The sequence below is a fragment of the Narcine bancroftii genome, chromosome 11 (genome assembly GCF_036971445.1).
Source record: "Narcine bancroftii isolate sNarBan1 chromosome 11, sNarBan1.hap1, whole genome shotgun sequence".
Classification (NCBI taxonomy): Eukaryota; Metazoa; Chordata; class Chondrichthyes; order Torpediniformes; family Narcinidae; genus Narcine; species Narcine bancroftii.
In genome coordinates, this window is record NC_091479.1 from 5,704,242 (window position 1) to 5,729,885 (window position 25,644).

The following is a 25,644-nucleotide window of genomic DNA, read 5'->3' on the forward strand; positions in this document are numbered from 1 at the left end:
GCGCCGAGGCCGGCGTACCGGAAGTGGGGCGCTGAGGCCGGCGTACCGGAAGTGGGGCGCTGAGGCCGGCGTACCGGAAGTGGGGGTTGTCAGGGAGACAGAGGGCGGACATGGTGCCCGGCAAGTCCCGGGCTCGGCTGCAGGCGAACCCGGTAGGTGCCGCGGGTTATCCCCACACACCGGGGCTCATCTCCCCCCGGCCTCGGTCCCGGAACCATGGTGTGTGTCTGTGGCTGGGTGTGGGGCGTCTCCCACTTCCCCGCTCCCCCAGGGGGGGCCCCCTTCACCTGAGGAGCCTGGGCCATGCAGTGTCCTAATGTTCCGAACAGTCCAGTTCTCTGCACACAACATTGGATTCAACAGCCACAACTCTCGATTCTATTTTATTTGTTTTCACGCCTCTGACAGATCTACCAACCGAATTCATTGCCCTTAAAGAAATCTGGAAAGTTTGTGTGAAGGCGAGTCCAGGTGTGACAAGCCCTCATTGTTTTGTTGTTTCGTTTTCTGGTGATTAACCTATCAGGTGGCCACATTGACCACCGCCAGTGGGCTGATCTCGCCTCAAACCGTGCATCTTGGCGCCTCACAGTTTGGCGGGCAGCAACCTCCTTTGAAGAAGACCGCAGAGCCCACCTCACTGACAAAAGGCAAAGGAGGAAAAACCCAACACCCAACCCCAACCCACCAATTTTCCCCTGCAACCGTGTCTGCCTGTCCCGCATCGGTCTTGTCAGCCACAAACGAGCCTGCAGCTGACCTGGACATTTACCCCCTCCATAAATCTTCGTCCGCGAAGCCAAGCCAAAGAAAAGAAGGGTTGAAACGCAGTTGCCTGAATGTTAGACAATCCTCAGACCTTCACGTGTTCTGAACACTGGCCCTCAGTGTTCATACTGACAAAAGAAGAAATATAATTTGCGACAATAAAATTAAACAACTGCAATGGGAAATGGTGAAAGATGCAAAGATAAGAACCAGACTGGCTCTTGAGTGTGGCAGCACAGTGATAATGCTCCTGCAGTAGAAAAGCTGATGGCACTGAGACTATGGATTTTGTGCAAAGACCACTATGTCATCTTTGCTCGCCTACTACTTGCAGATTCAAAAGAAAACTATTAATTATGAATTGCTGCAAGATGTATTTTGCACAAAGGTCCGGAGAACATTGTGTCGTGGGGTTGTACTTGTGCCATGGAATGATACGTGAACTTGAACGAATTAATTAGATCTTGGTGTTGCCAATTATTGCCACATCACGTGATTGCATGAGCCCCTTAAAAATGAACATTCTTTGTTAACAACTTGGCAAAGTGATGGAACAAGCTTCCGGCTAAACTGGTGAATGTGGTTCAGTTTTAACATTTAAGAAGAATTGGGTCAGCTCCACAGATGGGGGAGCTCTGGGGGCCTCTGGACTGGGTGCAGGTCAATGGGACTAGGCAAAAAACAAAGGTTCGGCACAGACTAGAAGGGCCAGAGCCATGTTTCTGTGTTGTAATGTTCTATGGAGTACATGTCTGACATCACATGTACAACCCTGAGATTTTTTTTCCTGCAGGTCAGGCAGTTTCTACTTAACAATAAAATACAAAAAAATTGACTCAACAAAAGGGAGAAATGGAAAAGAGAAAGGAGTTCAAACAAACTGCAGTACAGTAAATAAATATTCAATTATAAATAAAATGCAAAGTCAGAGTCCTTAAATGAGTCCCTGATTGAGTTTGTTGTTGAGGGGTCTGATGGTGGAGGGGGAGCAGCTGTTACTGAACCTGGTAGGGTGAGTTTTATGGCACCTCTTTCCTAAGGGGAGCAGAGCATGTGCTGGGAGGTGTGGATCCTTGATGATTGCTGAGTTGATGGGATTGATGATGGGGAGTTACGAGAAAGGGGAGAGTGGAACAAAGTCTCAAGAAGATATAATCTTAATGAGTGCGCAAAAATAAGGTTGATGAAATATAACGTGGACTGTGAGGTCATCCACCAAATAACAGCAGAGTATGTTTTAAAGTGCGACAAATGGGAAAATGTTGATGTTCACAGGGACCTGGGTCTTGTCCACAAATCACAAAAACAAGCATGCGTGTAATTAGGAAAGCAAATGGGATGGAGGGAAGGGAAGAAGTGAGGATCACGGACCACCCACCCCAGGCTTGCCATTTAGTGACGACTGATATGTTGTCAAACTCCACTGTCTACTTTTGTCCCATATGTCAAAATTCTTATTAAATTAAAATCTTTAAATATAACATCTTCTCTTCTGAACTCTGTAGCCCCACTCATGCAGAAAAAAAACCTAAGATCAAGACTGCACCTAGGCTCAGTAATACCACCAAAGCCCGAGGAGGGAGTGCAGATAGCTGAATGTTAGTGGAAGCTAGACAAACTACACATTTCCCTCGACAACTTACACATATACCAAGAAGCAGTAAAGACCAAAAGAACAAAATATTTTGCCAACCTAATTTCTAACAACTCCCAAAATCCCAAGGTCTTGTTCAATACCATCAACTCAATCATTGCTCCTACACCTAACACCAACCCTTACCAAATGTAAAGAATTTTTAAAATTCTTCATAAACAAATTCAAGAACACCAGGACAAACAATCCCCACCCCACAACACGGAATTGAATTGTACCACAGCTCTGTTTATCCAACCAGACTGTTTCAGCCCAATCACACGACCCATCCTTAGAAAGATTGTGTTTGCCATGAAGCCAACAACCTACTCCCCTCCTGAGGGATGTTTTCAACACTGCCTGTCCTAGCATCTATTGTAACAGTTCCTTGGCCACCCAGCCCCTCCTGAATAAACCCAACTTAGACCTTACCCCACTCAAAAATTACAGACCTGTTTCTAAACTTCCATTCCTGTCAAAGGTTCTCAAAAAAGTTGTTCTTAGCCAATTGTTGCCCTATCTACATCAAAACCATAGATCTAAAAGATTCCAGTCAGGTTATAAGGCCCACCATAGCACAGACTTGGCCTCACTAAGTTTATACAATGACCTGCTCCTTGCCACTGACTCAGGGTGCTCCACCATTCTAAATCTCCTGGAGCTTAACACAGCATTCAATACTATGGATCTGCCTCTGGCAGAGGGTCAGTGTCAATAGCACGGCCCTGAACTGGTTTAAATCTTATCTTAGTGATAGGACTTTTTCAGTCAATATGGGGACATTTTCATCCTTATCTGCTACCCTTTCCTGCGGGGTCCCACAAGGGTCTATTCTGGACTCTATTCTCTTCTTCTACATGCTTCCCCTTGGCCATCTCCTTCCTAAAACATGACATCTCCTTCCACTGCTCTGCTGATGACACTCAGCTCTATCTTCCCTTGAAGCCCAACAATCAAGCAAAGATAACCAGCCTCAACAACTGTCTGGAGGACATAAAGTGCTGGATGGCTCAAAAACTTCCTGCAGCTAAACAAAGGCAAATCTGAGATCATCCTATTTGCCTCCCCCCCCCCACCAAAATTATCTCCCATATCCTTGGTAACTTAACCACCCTCAATAAAGCACATGCCAATCCCTTGGTGTGATATTCGATTTCACCTGAGTTGTTTTAAATGTCGGCACTGGAGCTGTGTATGGACTCACTCTGGAGCATTCGGGATGCTGAGATGCTGGTGGATAGCACCTTAAGTGAGTTGGTCACATCCCAGTTTCAGAGCATAGAGAAGGATAGGGACTGGGTGACCAACAGTAAGAGAAGTTGTAGGAAGACAGTGCAGGAGTCTCCTGCGATCATCTCCCTGCAGAACAGATATGCAGTTTTGGATGCTGTTGGGGGAGATGGCTCACCAGGAGTAGGCAGCAATAGCCAGGTTCAGGGCACTGTGGTTGGCACTGCTGTCCAAGAGGGCAGGAAAAAGGATGGTAGGGCAATAGTCAGAGGGGATTCTATTGTAAGGAGAATAGATAGGAGTTTCTGTGGCCACAAACGAGACTCCCAGATGGTGTGTTGCCTCCCTGGTGCAAGGGTCAAAGACGTCTTGGAGCGGCTGCAGGACATTCTGGAAGGGGAGGGAGAACAGCCAGCTATCGTGGTCCATATCGGTACCAACGATATAGGAAAAAAAAAGGACAAGGTCCTCCAAGATAAATTTAGGGATTTAGGAAGTAAATTGAGGCGTAAGACCTCAAAGGTAACAATCTCTGAAGGCAGGAACCGGGGCATTTTACAGTAGCGAATTAATACAGGAACGTGGGTAGCTCCTGTTCGGCTCCGAATCATGGGTCCTCTACTGGCATAACCTCCGGCTCCTAGAACGCTTCCATCAGCGCTGTCTCCGCTCCATCCTCAACATTCATTGGAATGACTTCATCACCAACATCGAAGTACTCGAGCTGGCAGAGTCCGCAAGCATCAAATCCATGCTGCTGAAGACCCAATTGCGCTGGGTGGGTCACGTCTCCAGAATGGAGGACCATCGGCTTCCCAAAATCGTGTTCTATGGTGAGCTCTCCAATGGCCACCAAGACAGAGGTGCACCAAAGAAGAGGTACAAGGACTGCTTAAAGAAATCTCTTGGTGCCTGCCCCATTGACCACCGCCAGTGGGCTGATAATGCCTCACAGTTCAGCAGGCAGCAACCTCCTTTGAAGAAGACCACAGAGCCCACCTCACTGACAAAAGACAAAGGAGGAAAAACCCAACACCAAACCCCAACCCACCAATTTTCCCTTGCAACCACTGCAACCGTGCCTGCCTGTCCCGCATCGGACTTGTCAGTCACCAACGAGCCTGCAGCAGACATGGACATACCCCTCCATAAATCTTCGTCCGTGAAGCCAAGCCAAAGAAAGAATTAATACACCAATCTCCATTTTGGAATGCAGGAAGAGATTGAAGTACCCAGATAAAATCCATGTGGCCATAGGGAGAATGTGCAAATTTCAAATGGGCAGGATTGAGTCTGGGGTTGTGAGCCAATAATGCTAATCTCTATGCTAATGTGGCACCCCTATTTTTTGCCATTTCTCTACTTCCTATTTTTCAGTTAAGACCTACACAAATATTTATCTGCCATTGACTTATTCACCATTATAAATTCTCTGACTTTACCCTGCCTCGCCTTTTCTTGCAGTTGGATTTTATTTCATGTCATTAACTCTCATATTCCCTCTTCCTTTCTCTAGCTGTTTCTAAGTCCTCTACTGTATTCCAAAATCTCCCAAATGGTCAGCCGACTCCCATATCTGACAACTTTTAAGTCTGCCTTATAGTTTAAAATGATTGTCAATTTCTCCAGACAGCCACCAATGGATTTCGTGCCTTGAAGGATTTTTTTTTGCTATCTTGAAAGTTTAATTGAACCATCTCTCACTCTTCAAAATGTCTTGGCATTTCCACCCTGTGATTTATTTTGGATATGACACATTTTTCTATTGAAACAAAAAGGCTTGTCAACATTACGAGTTTTCTCTTCCCTCTAAAGTTGAACCATTTGTAATGTTTGCGTTGAAAGTGAAGTGTCCGGTCACATAATGTTTGATTAAATCAAGATATTTATTCCAGGTGTTTATAATTCAACTCTTCTGATTGCAGATTGATAATTACAGTCTTCAGTTAACCGTGCAAGCTTCAGCTGTCCAGAAACAGCAGGTAAAACAGTTTGTCAATGAGTTGCAGGGATTACAATATTAAGTACTTCAATATGACTGCACCCATAGAATTGGATGGTCATAAAAAATAAGAGGGGAAAGAAATATTTTTAATCCATGATGCTTTATTTCTGTATAATCTGGATTTAACTCCATTTTAAATTGAAGGTGTTGATTTTTTGGTTAATGTACTGTTCCAATATATATCAATTTATACAGCTTTTGGTCCAAATCCAGCATCTGATCTAATCCGATTTAATCAATTCCAAATCTAACAGATCAAGTTAAAATTTTGGATTCCACCTTTTGAGGGAAAGATGCTGGTCAGATGCTAGTAACTAATGGAAGAGACTCATTAATATTTCTCTCTTCAGTGTTTGTGGAAATGTAACACAAGAAGATAATAAACAGATGTAGGATTCACTGACCTATTGAGCCTACGCTGCCATGTCATCATTGTTTTCCTGTGCCATTCCAAATCTTTTAATATATGGAAAAGAAAAAGGTTATACTGTTTACAGTCCTTTTCAGAAAAAAATTCTGAGTGAATATTGGATTTGTGTCTTATGACATTTTCATCATTGAGGAATTTGATTTATTTTTGGTGATCATAACTGAATGAATTTGATGTTTCAAAAAAAGTCTTGGATCTAACTGTAAAGCAAGGAAGTCTGCAGACACTGTGGTTGTACCTGTAGTAAAAACACAATGCTGGAGAAACTCAGCAGGTAAATAGTGTACTTTATATAGACAAGATAAAGATACATTTGTCCAAACAATGCCCCCCATATTCACTGAAGATCATTGATACTGGATGAGCGATGCCTGTAGCTAGAGGCAGTGGTTCAAGTACAGAATGCATAGTCCTGTGAGGGAAAGGGAAGATTATCCAAGATTATACTGCAGCTGGAGAAAGTAATGGAATCTGATCATCAATGTGAATTTTAAAATGTTGAAAAGAACTGAGCCCAATACAAATGAAAGAAATCTAAAAAGCATAATCAGGGACATGTGAATAGATTGCTAACTTAAAGGCAAGCAATGGCTTTTATAAATGGAAAAGTAGTCAAGGAAGACGGCACGTGGCTGAGGGTCTGAAGGTAAAGTTGGCATCTGGCTTCAATGGGGAGGAGAATATTGCCTGTAGCAGTGAATCATCCAAGTGCATCATCCTCCGTCATTTCTTCTTCTGATTGCAATGAGAGCTCACCCCCCCACCGCCCCCAGACACGAATCCCCCAGGCCCGCCTTTTTTCTGCCGTCTACAGGAATTACACTCTCAACTCAATCCACCCAGCTCTTATTTTTTTTCCTAATGTATGATACTTGAAAGAAAAATTGATTTTAGAATCATAAAGAACTCAATGGAATAAATGTGCTAAAGATTTATCATAGTTCCTCTCTGTCTTTAATATGTTGAAGTTCTATTCATTTTCCTGATATCTCACACGTGTTTGTGGTTTAGTTCCAGTGAGAAGAATCACAACATTCTGAATTCAAGGGACTGAAGTTTTATTTTATCCACACTTCACAGAAGTGCAAATCTGTTTTTTCCTTAATTTTGCAGTTTGATTGTAGAGTAAACAAGGAGCTCCTTCCTTCACATAAGCTTTTGAATGTAGATGATGACAAGAATTTCCATAATAAACCAGGTATGATATCTCTGATAATCTCTAAGATTAGCGTTTTAAAGACAATTGGATTTTAAACTAAACTTCAAAAATGTACCGGGGTTGTAGGCTAATTGGGTGGCATGGGCTAAAGGACCGAATGTCCAAATTATTAAAAAACAAAAAGTTAATTTCTTCTGATCAAAGTTTTCCAACTTGAGACCACACCTGGATTCTGCCTACCGATTTTAGGGTCGAAGGGTCTCCTGAAGATAAGACATGTTTATGCTCGAGGCAGTGGTGTGTTGACGACAAGGATTGGATTATCCACTATGTGGAATAGCAAAGCATGCTTGAGCCCCCCAGTTTATTCCAACTACTCATCATGTTCTCCAGCATTTTCAGTGTCCATGACTGTTGACTACCTTTGCCTCAGTTTAAAAGGTCACCATTTACAATAAAAGGTGGTTTAAAATGTAAATACAAACCGAAGTGAGATAAAAATATTCATTAAGTGAGAACAGTGGGTGTCCTACCTACTTATTGAGTTGGGGGTGGGAGGGGAGGGGGTGTTGGCTGTTGTTCAGGAACAATTACAGAATCTGTAATTTTTCCATTGCTGACCACATTGCTTCCTGTAATTTTTCTCCAGCTTTTAACAAACTTCTCTCAAAATTATTTTGGTGGGTCTCACACTTGCCTTTAAGTGTATAGATTTAACATCCACCCCAGAGTCTTGATCACAAATTCTAGTCAGATACTCCAGCACTGTATTAAGGGAGTGCTGCTCAGACAGAGATACCATGCTAACTTAGGACCCAAATGTAAAAGATCTTGTCGCTATTTCAAAGGAGTATCACCAACCAATTAGCCAAGATTTATCCCTCAATCTTACTTTCTGTATCTTTTCTATTTTTAGAATGGAAAGTCAGTTTAATTTTTAATATAATATTCAATTGTATCACTTGACGAAGCCTGCTCCAGGAGGAGCAGGTAGACAGGTGATGGGAGGCAGATCGAATTTGTGCTGTTATGTTGATTTTTTTTTATTTCACAGAAACAACCTTTCATGGTGATTCATTCCACCTCTGCTCAGAACCATTATCAAAGTTAACAGCTGGGGACATGTCACATGGTCCCAGTTCAATGAAGTGCAAGTCTCGACAGAGCTCTCAAAGTGCTGTCCCTTCCCCATCACATGGTCAAGGAACTTTCCCGTACTTACCAGGTACTTTCTATCACAAGATATTCTGCTTCTCTTTCAAAATGTCTAATGAAATCAGTCTTTATTTCAAGTGCAGACGAAGAATTATTGGAGGTGTTCAGTAGGTCAGATGGCATCCATGGATACAAGTGCTCAGTCGATGTTTCAGATTGGAACCCTTTATCCACCTTTAAACACTGTAAGACAGTCAGCACCTCTTTTTTAATGCGGATATGTTAGGATGTACAGATCATCTACAACCTTGGAGACTGGTAGAAGCAGATTGTAGTGGCCGGCCTGCGATTTTGTTGTGAGTTCAATAGGTCTCTTCATTGAAATTAGTGCAGAATTACTCATTGTAGAAGAGGCTCAATTCTGAGATTGTTGATATTTATTTAGTTGGAATAGTTTTCTTTTGTATGCTAATATAGCTTTGAATGTTCTCATGTGATGACCATTCCTGTGTGTAGATTTGTGTATGACCAGCTCTGTTATTTTCTCTCAGGTGACAATGTCATTTTTTCTGAGCTTCCTTCCACACCTGGAATACCAGTTGTATATCGCACAGCTGAGCAGCGGGCAGAGTGTTCGGATAGACTAAATTTAGACAGGTGAGTATAAATTTGGAAGATTATTTATTTGCAGCAGATGGCTTGTTGAGAAATAATGCATTACAAATAAAGAACAGATGCTATCTGCAATGTGGGCTCCAGCTTGCTTTGAAAGCTTGTTCAAGTATGCCTCTGTTAATTTTAAATTTAAACGTACATCACAGTAACAGACCCCTTCAGCCCACGAGCCCATTCTGCCCTATTACACCCAAATAACCACCAACATCCTCCCTGCCCCCAGTACTTTTTTGAATGGTGGGAGGAAACCAAAGCACCTGGTGGCAACTTAAGCAGACACAGAGAGAATGTACAAACTCCTTACAGACAGTGCCGGATTTGAACCCCAGACCCGACGCTCTAACAGTTTTGCCCTAACCAGTATGCGAACTGTGCTGCCATTTTATAAAAGAAAACAATTTATCTTTAAATTGTTTTTCCTGTTGTCACATCAGAATCAGAATTTATTGTCATGAACAAGTCACAAAATTTGGTGTTTTGTGGCAGCGTCACAGGGCAAACGTTCACATTTCACACAAGATGTTCCTGCCTCCATGTTTATCATGGAAGGGTGGGAGTATAATTGTTCTCATGCTAATTGCTACTTCATTTTGCATCGTACTTGACTCTTTTACAGTGACACTAACGTCACGTTTCTTCCTCGCTATGAAAATTCTGTAACTATTATTTTTAAATTACAAGTTAAATGTGAAGGTTCTGTGAGAAATTGTGTCTTTGTGCTCTTTTTAAATTATCAACTACTTCTGAGCCAAAGAAGATTTTATTACAAAGTTGATAATATGGGTGAAAGCAAAAGCCACACAATGATGTCAGATGTCTTTATGTCTATAAAACTTGGGACATTATGCTAGAACTTTCCTAAAGACTGGTTTGACTTTACCTGGTGCGCAGTACGTGTACAATCCAATGGCAAGGATGTGATTGCGCTGGAGAAAGCGCAGAGGAGATTCCCCAGGAATGTTCATGGATTAGAGAATGTTTGGAGTGTTGTGATTTTCCTGGAGCAGGGAGCATGCAGGTATATAAATTTAAAGTCAGATTCTTTTCCCGTGGTTGGAATATCATTGAGAGAAGATGGGTTTAAGATGATGGAAGGAGTTTTAAAGGGATGAGTTTCCTTTTTAAAATAGAGTGTGGTTCATATCTGGAACTTGATACTGGAGGAGGTGGTGGAGTCAGATACATTTATTATTTAGACAGAAACAATTAGACAAGGGTTGTCTACCAACCCTAACCCTAATGATTTTTGTTTTCATTTTAATTTTAACAATAACAGCAAGGTAAAATGTCCTCTGGCCCATGCCACCCAATTACATCCAATTAACCTTCCCACCCCGAACATTTTGGAGGGTGGGCGGAAACAGGAGAACCTGGAGAAAACACTGGTACAAACTCCTCGTAGACAGCGGTTGATTCAAATGGAATATCTCTCCTCAGTGACGGTCAATGGAATATCTCTCCTCAGTGACGGTCAATGCTGCTCTCTGCTTAAGAATAAGAGAGTAACAAATGGAGAGGGGAGATGTGGTTGTCCGACAAGGGATAAAGGGCAACTCAGGAGGGGAAGGGGAGATTGGGGATAAAGAAGATAGAAATAGGAGAATAAGGAAAATGTTGGATGTTGTAGGAATGTTGTCTGGTAAAGAGTTGAAAATAAGAAAACAGAAATGGAAAAGGAGGAAAGGTAATGATGGAAAAACGGAAAGAGAAGATAAACAAAATATAAAATGGCTACGCTGAACTATATGACTCTAAATATTAATGGAATACATAACCAAATTAAAAGGAAGAAACTACTAAATTTACTGAAAAAGGAAAAAATAGATATAGCATTTGTCCAAGAAACACACTTAACTGAATTGGAGCACAAGAAATTAAAGAGAGATTGGGTAGGACATGTAACAGCAGCATCGTATAATTCAAAAGCAAGAGGAGTGGCTATATTAATTAGCAAAAATGTGCCATTTAAAATAGAAGAGGAAATAATAGATCCAGCAGGGAGATATGTTATGATAAAATGTCAGATATATTCAGAGCTTTGGAATCTACTTAATATATATTCACCTAACGAAGAAGATCAAAAGTTTATGCAAGATATCTTTTTGAAGGTAGCTAATACGCAAGGGAACATACTAATAGGAGGGGATTTCAATCTGAATTTGGATCCAAATATGGATAAAACGGGGAAAAAAATTAACAGGAAGAACAAAGTAACCAAATTTATAATTAAATCAATGCAAGAAATGAAACTTGTGGACATATGGAGGAAACAAAACCCAAAAGAAAAGGAATACTCATACTACTCGACTAGACATAAAACATACTCAAGGATAGACCTATTCCTGTTATCAGCCCACATACAAGGGAGAGTTAGGAAAACGGAATATAAAGCTAGACTATTATCGGACCACTCACCCCTGTTATTGGCAATAGAGCTAGAAGACATCCCTCCAAGAATGTATAGATGGAGATTAAACCCCATGCTACTTAAAAGACAGGATTTTAGAGAATTTATTGAAAAACAATTAAAAATGTACTTTGAAGTAAATACGGAATCAGTGGAAGATAAGTTTATACTATGGGACGCAATGAAAGCATTCATTAGAGGGCAAATAATAAGTTATGCAACCAAGATGAAGAAGGACTATAATCAGGAAACAGAGCAGTTGGAAAGGGAAATAATAAACATAGAAAAAAAATTAGCAATAAAGGAAGATACAACCAAAAGAAGAGAATTGGCGGATAAAAAAATAAAATATGAAACATTACAAACATATAAGGTGGAGAAGAATATAATGAAGACAAAACAGAAATATTATGAACTAGGGGAAAAAACACACAAAATCCTAGCATGGCAGCTTAAGACAGAGCAAACTAAGAAAATGGTATTGGCAACAAGGAAAAAAGACAAACAAATTACATATAATCCAAAAGAAATTAAGGAAAACTTCAGAGAATTCTATGAACAATTATACCGAACCGAAAACGAAGGGAAAGAAGGGAAAATAGATGAATTTTTGACTAAAATTGAACTACCAAAACTACAAATAGAGGAACAAAATAAATTAACAGAACCATTTGGAACAGTAGAAATACAAGAGATAATAAAAAATTTACCAAATAATAAGACACCAGGAGAGGATGGACTCCCAATAGAATTCTACAAAACATTTAAAGACCTAATAATACCGCCCCTCCTGGATGTAATCAACCAGATTGATGAGACACAAAACTTACCAGATTCATGTAAAACAGCAATAATTACAGTGATACTAAAACAAGGGAAAGACCCACTCTCACCAGCGTCATATAGACCAATGTCTCTGCTAAACACAGATTATAAGATAATAGCTAAACTATTAGCGAACAGATTAGCAGAACAGGTACCGAAAATGGTAAATTTAGACCAAACTGGATTTATCAAAAAAAGACGCACAACAGACAATATTTGTAAATTTATTAACTTAATTCATGCAGTAGAAGGAAATAAAGCACCGGCAGTAGCAGTTGCTTTAGACGCAGAGAAGGCCTTCGACAGAGTAGAATGGAATTACTTGTTCAAAGTATTGCAAAAATTCAGTTTACCGGAGAAGTATATTAATTGGATTAAAGCATTATATAAGGGACCATTAGCGAAAGTGACAGTAAATGGACATGTATCAAAGCAATTTAACTTAAGCAGGTCAACGCGGCAGGGATGCCCACTATCACCATTATTGTTTGCGCTAGCTATAGAACCACTAGCAGAATCGATAAGAAGAGATAATAATATAAAAGGAATAAAAATAAAAGACAGGGAATATAAAATCAGTCTGTTTGCGGATGATGTGATAGTGTACTTAACAGAACCAGAACTATCAATAAAAGAACTATATAAGAAATTGAAGGAATATGGAGAAGTGTCGGGATACAAGATAAACGTAAATAAAAGTGAAGCAATGCCTATGAATAACGCGGATTTCTCAAAATTTAAGGAGGAATCCCCATTCAGATGGCAAACGCAGGCAATAAGATACCTAGGTGTGCAAATAAACAAAAATCTAGGCCAATTATATAAACTCAATTACAATCCACTAATGAAAAAATTACAGGACGATTTAGAGCATTGGAAAGAGCTACCACTAACACTGATAGGAAGGATAAACTGTATTAAAATGAACATTTTTCCAAGGATACTATACTTATTTCAGGCATTGCCAATACAACTGACAGAAAAATTCTTCAAAGAGTTAAAGAAAATAATAAGGAGATTTTTATGGAGAGGGGGGAAACCGAGGATAGCACTAGACAAATTAACAGAATGGTATAAACAAGGAGGCTTACAATTGCCAAACTTCAAAAATTATTATAGAGCCGCACAATTAAGGTACCTATCAGATTTTTATCAAACAAGGGAAAAACCAGACTGGACGAGACTAGAATTAGATAAAATAGGGGAAAAGATACCTGAACACATATTATATAAATGGGACGAAAAATTGGTACAACATAGAACTTCTCCAGTATTACACCATCTCCTCAATATATGGAAGAAGATTCATGTAGAAAGAAATAAAATAAATTACCAAATACCAAAACTAATATTGACGCAAAATAAGCTACTCCCTTTTACAATAGACAACCTTGCCTTTAGAAAATGGGAAAAAAAAGGGATTAAAAGAATAGAAAATTGTTTTTCAGGAAGTAGATTCTTATCCTTTGAACAAATGAGAGATAGGTACAATATAACGGGAGATACAGCGCTGGCATATTACCAACTGAGATCCTACTTGAAAGATAAATTAGGAAGCAACTTGAGTTTACCAGAGGGAAGTAACCTTGAATATGTGATTACAGATACAATGTTAATCAAAAGATTTATAAAAAATATGTATATTAAACTGCAAGAAAAGGAAAATGAGGAAACAAATGGTAAAACTAAACAAAAATGGGAACAAGATTTAAATATAAAGATAAAAAAGGAAACATGGGAGAAGTTATGCTCTGGAACGATGAGAAATACAATAAATACGAGGCTGCGTATGATACAATATAATTGGTTACACAGACTATACATTACACCGCAAAAGTTAAATAAATGGGACCCAACAGTATCTGATAGATGTTTTCGATGTAAAAAAGAAAGGGGAACAACAATTCATGCAATCTGGACATGTGAGAGAGTAGAAAAATTTTGGGATGATCTCAATCAGATATTAAATAAAATAACAGAAAACAATATACCAAAGAATCCAGAGATCTTTCTCCTAAGTAACATAAAAAATAAAGAATTTGGAATTGACTTGGAGGATGCACAAAAAAGATTTGTTAAGATAGCCCTAGCTGTAGCAAAAAAATGTATTATGTCAACCTGGAAATTGGAAGATAATTTGAAAATACAACAATGGTATATAGAAATGAATAAATGTATTCCATTAGAAAAAATAACATATAGTTTAAGAAATAATATTGAAATATTCGAACAAGTATGGGAGCCTTACATTAAATACAATAGCGAAAACCTACCGGGAACAAACATTACCTAAGTTGATGGAAGGAGAAGAAAAGAAAAGAATGGACTCAGTAGAATTTCTGGTGTATTTTTGTTGAATGACAACATTGTCTAACTGAATTAATGCAACCTAGATTGTATAACTAAAATGGATGAGAGGGGGGGGGATGGGGGGGTGGCTTGGGAGGAGGGAGGGGGGAGGGAGAAAAAGTCACTGTAAATGTGTAGAAAAGAAAAAGTGTATATCATGGCTATTGTGATTTATGGTGTGAAAAATAAAAAATTTAATAAAAAAAAAAAAAAGAATAAGAGAGTAATGTGAATGTTTGGTTTTTCCATCAATGCAGTTAACTTCATTCAGAAGCATGAAGAATGAGAATAAAACTGTATGTAGATAAATTGAAAGTGTTTTGCTGTTAACTTTGGTTAAACGAATCAACTTATCCAATCATCTGAATTAAGTAATGTATCAAAAATTCTACAGAAAGCATTACCTGTTTTAATAAAAAGTGAATGAACAAACTATGTAAATAGAACAAGTTTGAATTGAGAGGCGTAGAACAGACTCCTCTGTCTTAATAATGGCTGAAATCCATGCAACATCTTTTCGATTAGACTTGTTCATTGCAATGGAGCCAAATTATAGCTACATAAATCAATTTAACATAGGTTTAGCCTCCTAAGAATGAACCATCACAGATTAAACTCTGACGTCTTAGCCCCATTTTCATTGGCAAAGTGCAAATTAATTCATCCACCCCCAATTCTTAGACAGGGAGCACATTCACAAATGCCTTGGTAAACGTTCATTGGTACCTGTTTTGTAAATAACTCAAGTCATGATCTTATAATCACATTAAAGCTTTCAGGTTTTAAATTTGTTTTAAATGCTCAGCTCTTGTTGAAATGGAAATTATTCTTCCGGGCAATATTTTATTTTGTTGAATAGGTAACATTATTTATCTTACATCACCAATCGTATATTTTTAATTGTTCATCAGACGAAATCTGACTGTTTGTCCAATACTGGAGGGTGAGCAACAACTTCGTTTGTTGAATTTCCAGCACAATCTCATCACTCAGATACAGCACGTTTCCAATCTCCATTGCCTTATCTTTCTGGACCTGTACAACAATCAGATCGAGGAAATCTCAGGCCTTTCTTCTCTGAAGTCACTTCGTGTTCTTATGTTGGGCAAGAACAGGTACAAAATACTTGTTAGTATATACAGGCAGCACTTAGCTTTATGACTTACTGGAAAAATCTCTGTCATTTAGTATCTGTTCAGTCTTAAGATGCAGTTTTTGTATGGTTCTCTCTCTCTCTCTCTCTCTCTCTCTCTCACACACACTTACAGGTGATTAGCAAATGATTCACATAAAAGATAATGTCTGTGAAATGAAACAGGTGAAATTAAACCTGGTGAAAAGCAAAATGTGAACTTGTTGAGTAGCTTTCTTACGTGATCTTCACCATGAGCATTGCTCGGCAACCCTAACAAGAGGAGAAAGAGAGGTAAAAGAGAGTCCCTTCAGAACTACCGAGTGTCTGTGAATTCACCTCCAGCGTTCCTGCAACCACCACAGCTGCACAGACTCCTGCTCAGTCCAAAATCTCGGCAACCCGAGCCCAGGTCCAAACCTCCGACATGATGAGGAAGCCTTTAGCATTATTTGGGAGCCCCTCTTGATCTCACCCCAGTGTGAGTTGCTTTGACCTCAATTTGCCAGCCGCCTGTGTGTGTCCTTCAGCCCAGAGCCCCTCACTGGTCCACAACTGTGGATACTGTCTGTGATGTACTACAACTGAAGTAGTTGGTCTCCTGTAACCTTTGCCAAATTCTTTTCTTTTATCTATGACTACAGTTAATTAAAAATTTCCTATGAAGAGAAATGGATTTAACATTTAAGGTAAATACATTTTGTCAGAATAGGAAAAGAGAAAAATAAGTTGGTTTTAAGTGGTAAAGAAATTTGGAAGGATGGATAGGACAAAGGAAATATCTGCGATAGGGTTAACATGGGGATGTGTTGTAGAAATGATCCAGTAAATGGATTAATGGGGGCAGTGGAGGATGAAAGTAAAGAAATGTTGTACATATTGTAGTGAAATACAAGTTTGTTTTTTTTAAATAATTTTTTATTTTTCACACTGTGAACCATATCAACCAAAATATGTACAAACGTTTCTAATTATATATACACAGTGGCATTTTCCCCCTTTTTTCCCCCCCTTCCCACTTCCCTCCAAAACTAATAAATATTCAACATATACAATACAATAAAACCATAAAACAATGTCTTCACACAAAGGAAAAACAAACAAGAAAAATGTGTCATCTACTTTTACACACTAAATCAAATCGTTTTGTCTTTTTACCATTTTAGGGGATGGAGGTCCGAGGCAAGCTCTCTCTGCTTTGTTCCATGTATAGTTCCCAAATTTGTTCAAACAATGTGACTTTATTTTTTAAATTATATGTTATTTTTTCCAATTTCCATGTACCATTGCTGTATTCTCAGGCTCTCTTCCATTTTCCAAGTTGATATTATATATTGTTTTGCTATCGCTAAGGCTATCATAATGAATCTTTTTTGTGCTTTATCCATTTTGAGGCCTGATTCTTTACTTCTTATGTTACTTAAAAGAAAGATCTCTGGATTTTTTGGCATGGTTATTTTTGTGATTTTGTTTAATATCTGATTTAGTTCTTCCCAAAACATATTCACTTCTGTACATGCCCAAATTGCATGTATTGTTATTCCCATTTCCTTTTACAGTGAAAACATCTGTCTAATAATGTTGGATCACATTCTTTTAATTTTTGAAGCGTGATATATACCCTGTGTAACCAATTATACTGTATCATGCGTAACCTTGTGTTTATTGTATTCTTCATAGTTCCAGAACATAACTTTTCCCATGATTCATTCTTTATCTTTATGTTTAAATCCTTTTCCCACTTTTGTTTAGGTCTATAGCTTATTTCATCATTTTCCTTACCTTGCAGCTTAATGTACATGTTCGTTATAAATCTTTTAATTATCATTGTGTCTGTAATCACATATTCAAAGCTGATTCCTCTGGTAATCTCAGTCTGTTTCCCAATTTATCCTTTAAATAAGCTTTCAGTTGATGGTATGCAAACATTGTACCGTGAGTTGTTCCATATTTGTCCTTCATCTGTTCAAATGTTAATAATGTAGTAGCAGCTACACTGCTACTGAAAGAACACACAACCAGACGGGTTGAGCTCAGTGTGCAGAAAACTGGTTTATTGCTGGCTGCCGGGCTAGACTTATACTCCCAGTCCGGTCCTGGCTGAGAACCACGCTAGGGGGTGGGGGGGGGGTGCCGATATCACTCGGGCCGATATCACTCGGGTGTCATGTGGTCCCCCCAGTGCAGGATTCTGACCCTGGTGCTAAAAAGAAGGGGAAACCCCCGACGGCGCCATTTTTGGCCAGCTGCCCCGCCGCGTGGATTATAAGCGGGGCCGGTTTACTTGCCTAGTGGCATGCTGCCACAATAAATTCTTTCCCAAAAAACAATTTTGTATTCTTATGATTCTTTTTCTCTCCCATTGTCTAAAAGGAAAGGTTATCTATTATGAAAAGGATTAGTGGATTTTGCATCAATAACAATTTTGGTATTTGGTAATTCGTTTTTCCTTTCTACGTGGATCTTCTTCCATATATTAAGTAAATGATGCAATATTGGTGAGCTTTTATATTGCACCAGCTTTTCATCCCACTTATAAAGTATATGTTCCGGTACTCTCTCCCCTATTTTATTTAGTTCTATCTTAGTCCAGTCTGGTTTTTCTCTCGTCTGGTAATAATCTGATAAATACCTTAATTCTGCGGCTCTATAATAATTTCTAAAGTTTGGTAACTGCAAACCACCTTGGTTATACCTCTCTGTTAATTTATCTAACGCAACGCTCGGTTTCCCCCCTTTCCACAAGAATTTCCTTATTATTCTCTTTAGTTCATCAAAGAATTTCTCTGTTAAGGGAATGGGTAACGTTTGAAATAAGTATTGTATCCTTGGGAACACATTCATTTTAATGCAGTTTACCCTCCCTATCAACGTTAGCGGTAATTCTTTCCAATGTTCTAAGTCTTCCTGCAATTTCTTTATTAGTGGCTGATAATTTAGTTTGTACAAGTGGCTTAAGTTATTATCTAACCTGATTCCTAGGTATCGGATGGCTTGTGGTTGCCATTTAAATGGTGATTCTTTTATAAGTTCTGTATAATCCGCATTACTCATTGGCATCACTTCACTTTTATTTGCGTTGACCTTGTACCCTGATATTTCTCCATATTCCTTCAATTTCTTATGTAATTCTTTTATTGATATCTCTGGTTCTGTTAGATATATTATGATGTCATCTGCAAATAAACTGATTTTATTTATAGTCCGCATTTATTTTTATCCCTTTTATTTTGTTTTCTATTCTTATCAGCTCTGCCAATGGTTCTATTGCTCAGGCGAACAATGAGGGGGATAATGGACATCCCTGCCTAGTTGATCTACTTAATTTGAATTGGTTCGATGCATATCCATTTACTACTACCTTTGCCAACGGTCCATTATATAATGCTTTAATCCAATTAATATATTTGTCTGGCAGATTAAACTTCTGTAATACTTTAAATAAGTAGTTCCACTCTACCCTGTCAAAGGCTTTTTCTGCATCTAAGGCAACAGGCACCGTTGGTTTCTTATTTTCTTCATGAATTTGATTAATAAGTTTATAGATATTATCCGCTGTTCATTTTTTTCTTAATGTTTCATCTTATTTTACTATTTTTGGTACACAGTCGGCCAATCTGTTTGCTAACAATTTTGCTATTATCTTATAATCTGAATTAAGTAGAGATATTGGTCTATATGATGCTGGTGTTAGTGGATCTTTCCCCATCTTTGGCATTACTGTAATTATTGCTGTCTTACATGAATCTGGCAAGTTTTATGTTTCTTCTACCTGGTTCATTCCTTCCAGGAGAGGAGGAATTAATGACTCTTTAAATGTTTTATAAAATTCTATTGGAAATCCATCCTCTCCTGGTGTTTTATTGTTCGGCAGCTTTTTTAATATATCCTGTACTTCCTCTATTTCAAATAGATTTATCAGTTTGTTTTGTTCCTCTTCTTGCAATTTCGGCAGTTCAATTTTAGCTAAAAACTCATCTATTTTATCATCTTTCCCCTCATTTTCAGTTTGGTATAATTGTTCATAAAATTCCTTAAAGTTTTAATTAATCTCTGTTGGATTATATGTGATTTGTTTGTCCTTTTTCTTTGATGCCAATACAGTTCTTTTAGCTTGTTCTATTTTAAGTTGCCAGGCCAATATTTTATGTGTTTTTTCTCCCAATTCATAATACTTTTGCTTTGTTTTCATTATGTTCTTCTCCACCTTGTACGTTTGTAATGTTTCATTTTTTTTTTGTCCGCCAATTCTCTCTTTTTCTTTATATTGTCCCTTTTCACTAGTTCCTTTTCTATACATGCTGTCTCCCTTTCCAGCTGCTCTATTTCCTGATTGTAATCCTTTTTAATCTTAGTTACATAACTTATTATCTGCCCTCTAATGAAGGCTTTCATTGTGTCCCATGGTATAAATTTATCTTTCACTGATTCTGTGTTTATTTCAAAACATGTTTTAATTTGCCGTTCAATAAACTCTCTAAATTCCTGCCTTTTAAGTTGCATGGAGTTTAACCTCCATTTATATGTTCTTGGTGGGTCCAGTTCTATTGCTAATAACAGGGGTGAATGATCTGAAAGTAGTCTAGCTTTATACTCAGTTTTCCTAACTCTCCCTTGAATATGGGCTGACAACAAAAACGTATCAATCCTTGAGTATGTTTAATGCCTACTCAAATAATATGAATATTCCTTCTCTCTTGGGTGTTGCCTCCTCCATATATCCATAAGTTTCATTTCCTGCATTGATTTAACCATAAATTTGGCTACTTTATTCTTTTTGCTTGTCTTTTGTCCAGTTTTATCCAACAATGGATCCAAATTAAGTTAAAATCCCTTCCTATCAATATATTTCCTTGTGTGTCTGCAATCTTCAAAAAATATCCTGTATAAACTTTTGATCCTCCTCATTAGGTGCATATATATTGATCAAGTTCCAAAATTCTGAGTATATCTGACAATTTATCATTGCATACCTCCCTGCTGGATCTGTTATTTCCTCCTCTATCTTGATTGGTCCATTTTTGTTAACTAATATGGCTACACCTCAAGCTTTTGAATTATAGGATGCTGCCGCTACGTGCCCTACCCAGACTCTCCTTAATTTATTATTTTCCACTTCATTTAGATGCATTTCCTCCACAAATGCTATATCTATTTTTTATTTTTTTCAGTAAATTTAGTAGCCTCTTCCTTTTAATTTGGTTATGTATTCCATTAATGTTTATAGTCCTATAGTTCAATGTGGCCATCTTACATCTTGTTTTCACCTCTTTTCCACCTCCTCGCCACCTCCATCCCCCTTTTTCCCATTTTTATCTTTTAGTTTTCCCTTTTTAAACTCAATGTATGACAACACATTTAAAACATAAAATACTCCCAACAATTCCCACACCCAATAACATCTTAACCCCAAATGCACCTCCCCTCTCTGAGTTGCCCCTTATCCCTTGTTGGGCAACCACAACTCACCTTTCCATTTGGTTTGCGATCTTGTTCGCAAGCGTCAACTGATTTCACCATGACTGTTGTTCTTTCCCCCCAGCCCCCCCAAAAAACACTTTTTTTAATACATATAACAAAGCTCTCTCTTTTTTTCCCCCTTTTTCCTTCCTTCCCTTTTCTTTTCCATCTTTAGTTCTTTACATATACATTATTTTTGTTCAATCTGACCGGCCACTACTCCATCACGTGACTTCCTCGTGAAAGACAAGTTTGTTGATGTGGATATGGTGAGTAGATTTGGAGGACAAGTTTTTAATTTGGAGATACAGCATATCAACAGAGCACTCTGGCTCATGAGGCTGTACCGCCCAGACACACCCATGTGACCAATGAACTCTGTCATCCCATCCATCTTCATTCAATATGAAATTAAGTTCAGCCAGTAGAATGAGTATATTAGTGAAGGGACAGGTTGTACCTCTGTTTGAGTAAGTTAAATGCATTATCATACACTTGGTACAACAAGTATAAATTAAATTACCACATGAGAGAAAAAAGATAATAAGTATGAGTATAAATGAGTTAAAGCACAAAATAAATGTGGTTACTTATTTTTACCCATTATTCAGCTAACAACCAGAATCAGAATTTATTGTCATGAACATGTCACAAAATTCGATGGTTTGGCAGCAGCGTCACAGAGCAAACATTTCTATAAACCGCCTTACAGAATAAATAAAAATAATGGACGAAAAAGTGAAAGTGAGGCAGTGTCTGTGATTCAATGATCATTCAAGAATCTGATAGCAGTGGGGAAGAAGCCGTCCTTGTGCCACTGAGTGCTTGCTTTAGGCTCCTGTACCTTTTTCATGGTAGCAGAGTGAGGAGGGCATGGCCTGGGTTGTGGGGAGTCCCTGAGGATAGAGGCTGCTTTATTAAGATACTACCTCATGCAGATGTCCACGATGGAATGAAATCTGGTGCCTGTGGTGTGATCTTTGACATCAGGAAGGAAAGAAGTTGCCTGTTGCAGCATCAAATGTGGCAAGGATTTCATGTTGGGTCTGGAAGGCAGAAACATGCCCTGACAGAAGATGAGGCACTGATTAAGATCCCTTTGGGTCTAGGTATAATAGACAAGAGGGGACGGAAAGATAGGTCAGAGTAGGATGGAACGTGCCACCTCAGTAAAGTTTTGGGTCACTGCCTGATACTATCTTTTCATTGAGGTTCACACGCTTGACTTAAGGTTCTGTGAAATCACTTGAGGCATTATGTTCAATTACTCTTGTATATCCCTACAATAAAATTTAGTGAAAGCTTATCATTCCAAGTAGACAGTGCTTCATTCTTCTCACCTGGAAGATTGAATGGCACAAAAATAATGTTGCCTTTGAGCAAAATATGAACTCAGTATGTCAAGCAGCATCTGTAGAGGCAAACCAGATGTGTTATCATTTCAGGATGACAGCTGAGAGGTGTGGGGAAAGAGAGGAAAGGTGGCCGGCATATAGGAGGAGTAGGACAGGAGGTGGCAGGTGTGACTGGAAGAAGGGGGAAATAATGAAAAGAAGCGAGGAATGGAAGAGGAGAACAAAGAGAGAGAAGCTAAGTGGACAGGTGGGAGATGGACAAGAACTGGGGTGTGCATTACTTGAAGTTGGACAGTTCAATGTTCATACCCAAGAGGAATATGATACACTGTTCTTCCAGTTTGTAGTTGTTCTTCCCTCGGTCTGGAGAATGTATTAGAATGGGAAGGAAGTTGAAATGACACGCATCTGGAAGTTGATGATTACTCTTGTAGATAAAGCTCACAACTTACCAGAACAAAATTTATGCCTGGGCTTGATGTTGTCGAACAGGCCATGTTGAGAGCACCAAATGTTGGTGTTAACTCTGCTTCATTTTGGAAAGGCTGCTCTCCTTGTGGTGGTGAGGGAGGAAGGGACGACTGAATTTTCTATGGTTGCAGGGATGGGAGGGATAGGTGAGAAGGGATGAGTGAATTATGGAGTTATCCCTGCAGAAAGTAGAAAGAGTGGGAGACTGGAAAATGGGCATACTCATGATGGGATCCTGTTGGAGTCGATGGAAATGGTGAAGGTTGATATGCTGGATGTGAAGTCTAATGGGACGAAGGGTTAGGACCCAAGGAAACCATCACTATTCTGTCTGGGGTGTGGGGAGTGGAGGGTTTGAGAATGTGTGCAGGAAGTGAGGGAAACGTGTCTGAGGGCTCCATCAACAAAGGTAGAGAGAAAGCTGAAAAGTGGAGAGGGGGTCTTCATTAGGGGTTGGGAAGTCTTTATTGAAGAAGTAGGCTCAGAGATGGAGATGGTGGAAGAAATGTTCAGCATCAAGATGAGCGTGGAACTTATTGAGTTGTGGCATAAGGGATGAAGGTATGGCTTCTACCATCTCAGAGGGGGATGGTGAAGACACAGCTAACAGAGTGGTCAACAGAGTGGAAGGTTCAGAGGATGGAGGAGGAATTGGAGTGAGAGGAGTTGGTGGATTGAAGGAGTGGGGGGAGCTGGAGGGTTGAGCGAGTCAGGGATGCTGGGAGGGGTTTACACTGAGATGCTGCCACAAGACAACAAATTTTGTGATTTGTTTATGACAATAAATTCTGATTCTGATCTTCTTAACATATCTTGAAGGGACACAGGCCCAAAACCTCCTATGGAGACCAGCTGAGTTCCTCCACCATTTCAGTGTTTTTACTGCAATCATAGTGTCTACAAAATTTTGAGTTGCAATCTAAACGAAATGTTGACAGCTCTGGGTTATATTTTCAGGAATTAATGCCATCAGTTATCACTTCCATCTTCCAACCGAGGATGTCTTCCCCTGCTTTTTCCTTGATTTACTGTGAATTGATTTTGGTCTGCCACGATCAGCCCAGCTTTGGACGTGCAGCTTTACTTGGGAGTATTTCAGTTTTGTAGCGGCCTGAAATGTTTTGTTGTTTTCCCTCCACCCTGAACTGACCTCTTGGGGCTCTCACATCATCTGTTAGTGACGCAAACAGCCGATCGGCACTCGATCTCAATACGGGAGGCACATTTCAATTAGGGCAGATTAAGGAGTGGGGCTGGGAGCAGTCATGCTTCAGCAAAGAAGAAGTGAAAAGTTACATCGAATGGGCTTCTCTAAATTTATGTAACACAGGAGTATGTTTTTTTAAACCTTACAGATAGTGAATACATGTTTTTTGTCACTTTACAGAATCAAAACTATTTCAAATCTGGAACATCTGACTGACCTTGATGTGCTAGATCTGCATGCAAACCAGGTATAGTCAAAAACACTGGGTGCAGTCAGTCATAATTCACAAATATTCAACCAGATTTCATCAGCTTTAACTACGATTCATTTATTGTAATGGTTCAGAACCTATGATATGACACAAAATTGCCTCTACCTGCTGTAAACAAGCCGCATTAGTGTCGCCCGGCGCCCCTTACAATACGAGAGTAAGAGAAGCAAAGGAGGGTCCCTTCACTGAGTGTCAGTGGATTTGCCTCCAGTGCTCCTGCAGCTGGCACAGACTCCTGTTCGATCCATGGGCCACCCAAAGTCCAGATCCACACCTCTGACACAATCATGAGCCTTTCTTGCCTTCAGCACCCTCTCAAATCACAGCTCCGATACCTGGTTCCCATGAGCTGGTCTCCAGCAGCCTGAAGCTTGTGTGGGTCTCCGACCGTGGTGCCGGCAGCCTGTGTGGGTCCCTCAGCCACTGAGCCCTACACTGGTCTGCCGCCACGTTGACCCTCCTACCCGTCACCTCTGTTTCTGGTGCCCTGCTCTGGTTCACTGCTCCCTGGAGTCTGCAACCCATCGAGGCCACTGCTGAGCAAAGGTGCCACCATCTTGGACACAGATCTCTGCAGTTGCAGGATTTTAAATAAAAGCTGCATTGGTTCATTTAACAAGCCGTGTAAAGCCTGTACGGAGCCATCGGCATTAGGACCGGAGAGTTAAACCCTTTAGAGCAGAGCTGTGTCTTTGCTCCCCACTCTCCAGGGTCTGCACCAGCAGTAGCTCTGCCGTTACACAGCTCCAGCTGCAGTGCCATTTTTTCCCTCAGTGCCATGGTGTTAATGGTTTAAATAGAAATGAATATAAATGATAGCTCAGGCCCACATCATTGGTCATATACCTTGACCTCGTATGGATGCTATGAGACCTGCTGAGTTCCTCCAGCATTTCTGTGTTCTCATTGCTTAGAGTTCACGTACCCAGCCTCTACCATGTCCTCTGAAACCCAGAATAATAATCTTACATAAAATGTTGAAATGTAATACTCTTGATAATCCATCTGGAGCACAATAGGGTCATTTGATTTCCATAACGTTTTGCTTAGATTCTGAGTTTGATGTTGGTTTTGGGAAAGAGTGACCCTGTCTTGTTGGAAGAATAGATGTT

General features: G+C 39.5%; 1 protein-coding gene across 3 annotated transcripts in view; it reads left to right on the top strand.

Moving 5' to 3' along the window:
* The first annotated feature begins 81 nt into the window (after nt 1–81).
* Nucleotides 82–25,644, top strand: part of LOC138745389 (leucine-rich repeat-containing protein 49) — a 58,559-nt gene continuing 32,996 nt past the window's right edge. For 2 of the 3 annotated variants that reach the window (XM_069902378.1, XM_069902379.1), the window contains exons 1-7: nt 82–152; nt 5,557–5,613; nt 7,180–7,264; nt 8,280–8,450; nt 8,932–9,037; nt 15,548–15,751; nt 24,442–24,508. In XM_069902378.1, the coding sequence (XP_069758479.1) occupies nt 111–152; nt 5,557–5,613; nt 7,180–7,264; nt 8,280–8,450; nt 8,932–9,037; nt 15,548–15,751; nt 24,442–24,508 (732 nt within the window). In that variant the 5' untranslated portion in view covers nt 82–110. The remainder of the gene's footprint in view (nt 153–5,556; nt 5,614–7,179; nt 7,265–8,279; nt 8,451–8,931; nt 9,038–15,547; nt 15,752–24,441; nt 24,509–25,644) is intronic. The other variant, XM_069902380.1, reaches the window with a different exon arrangement.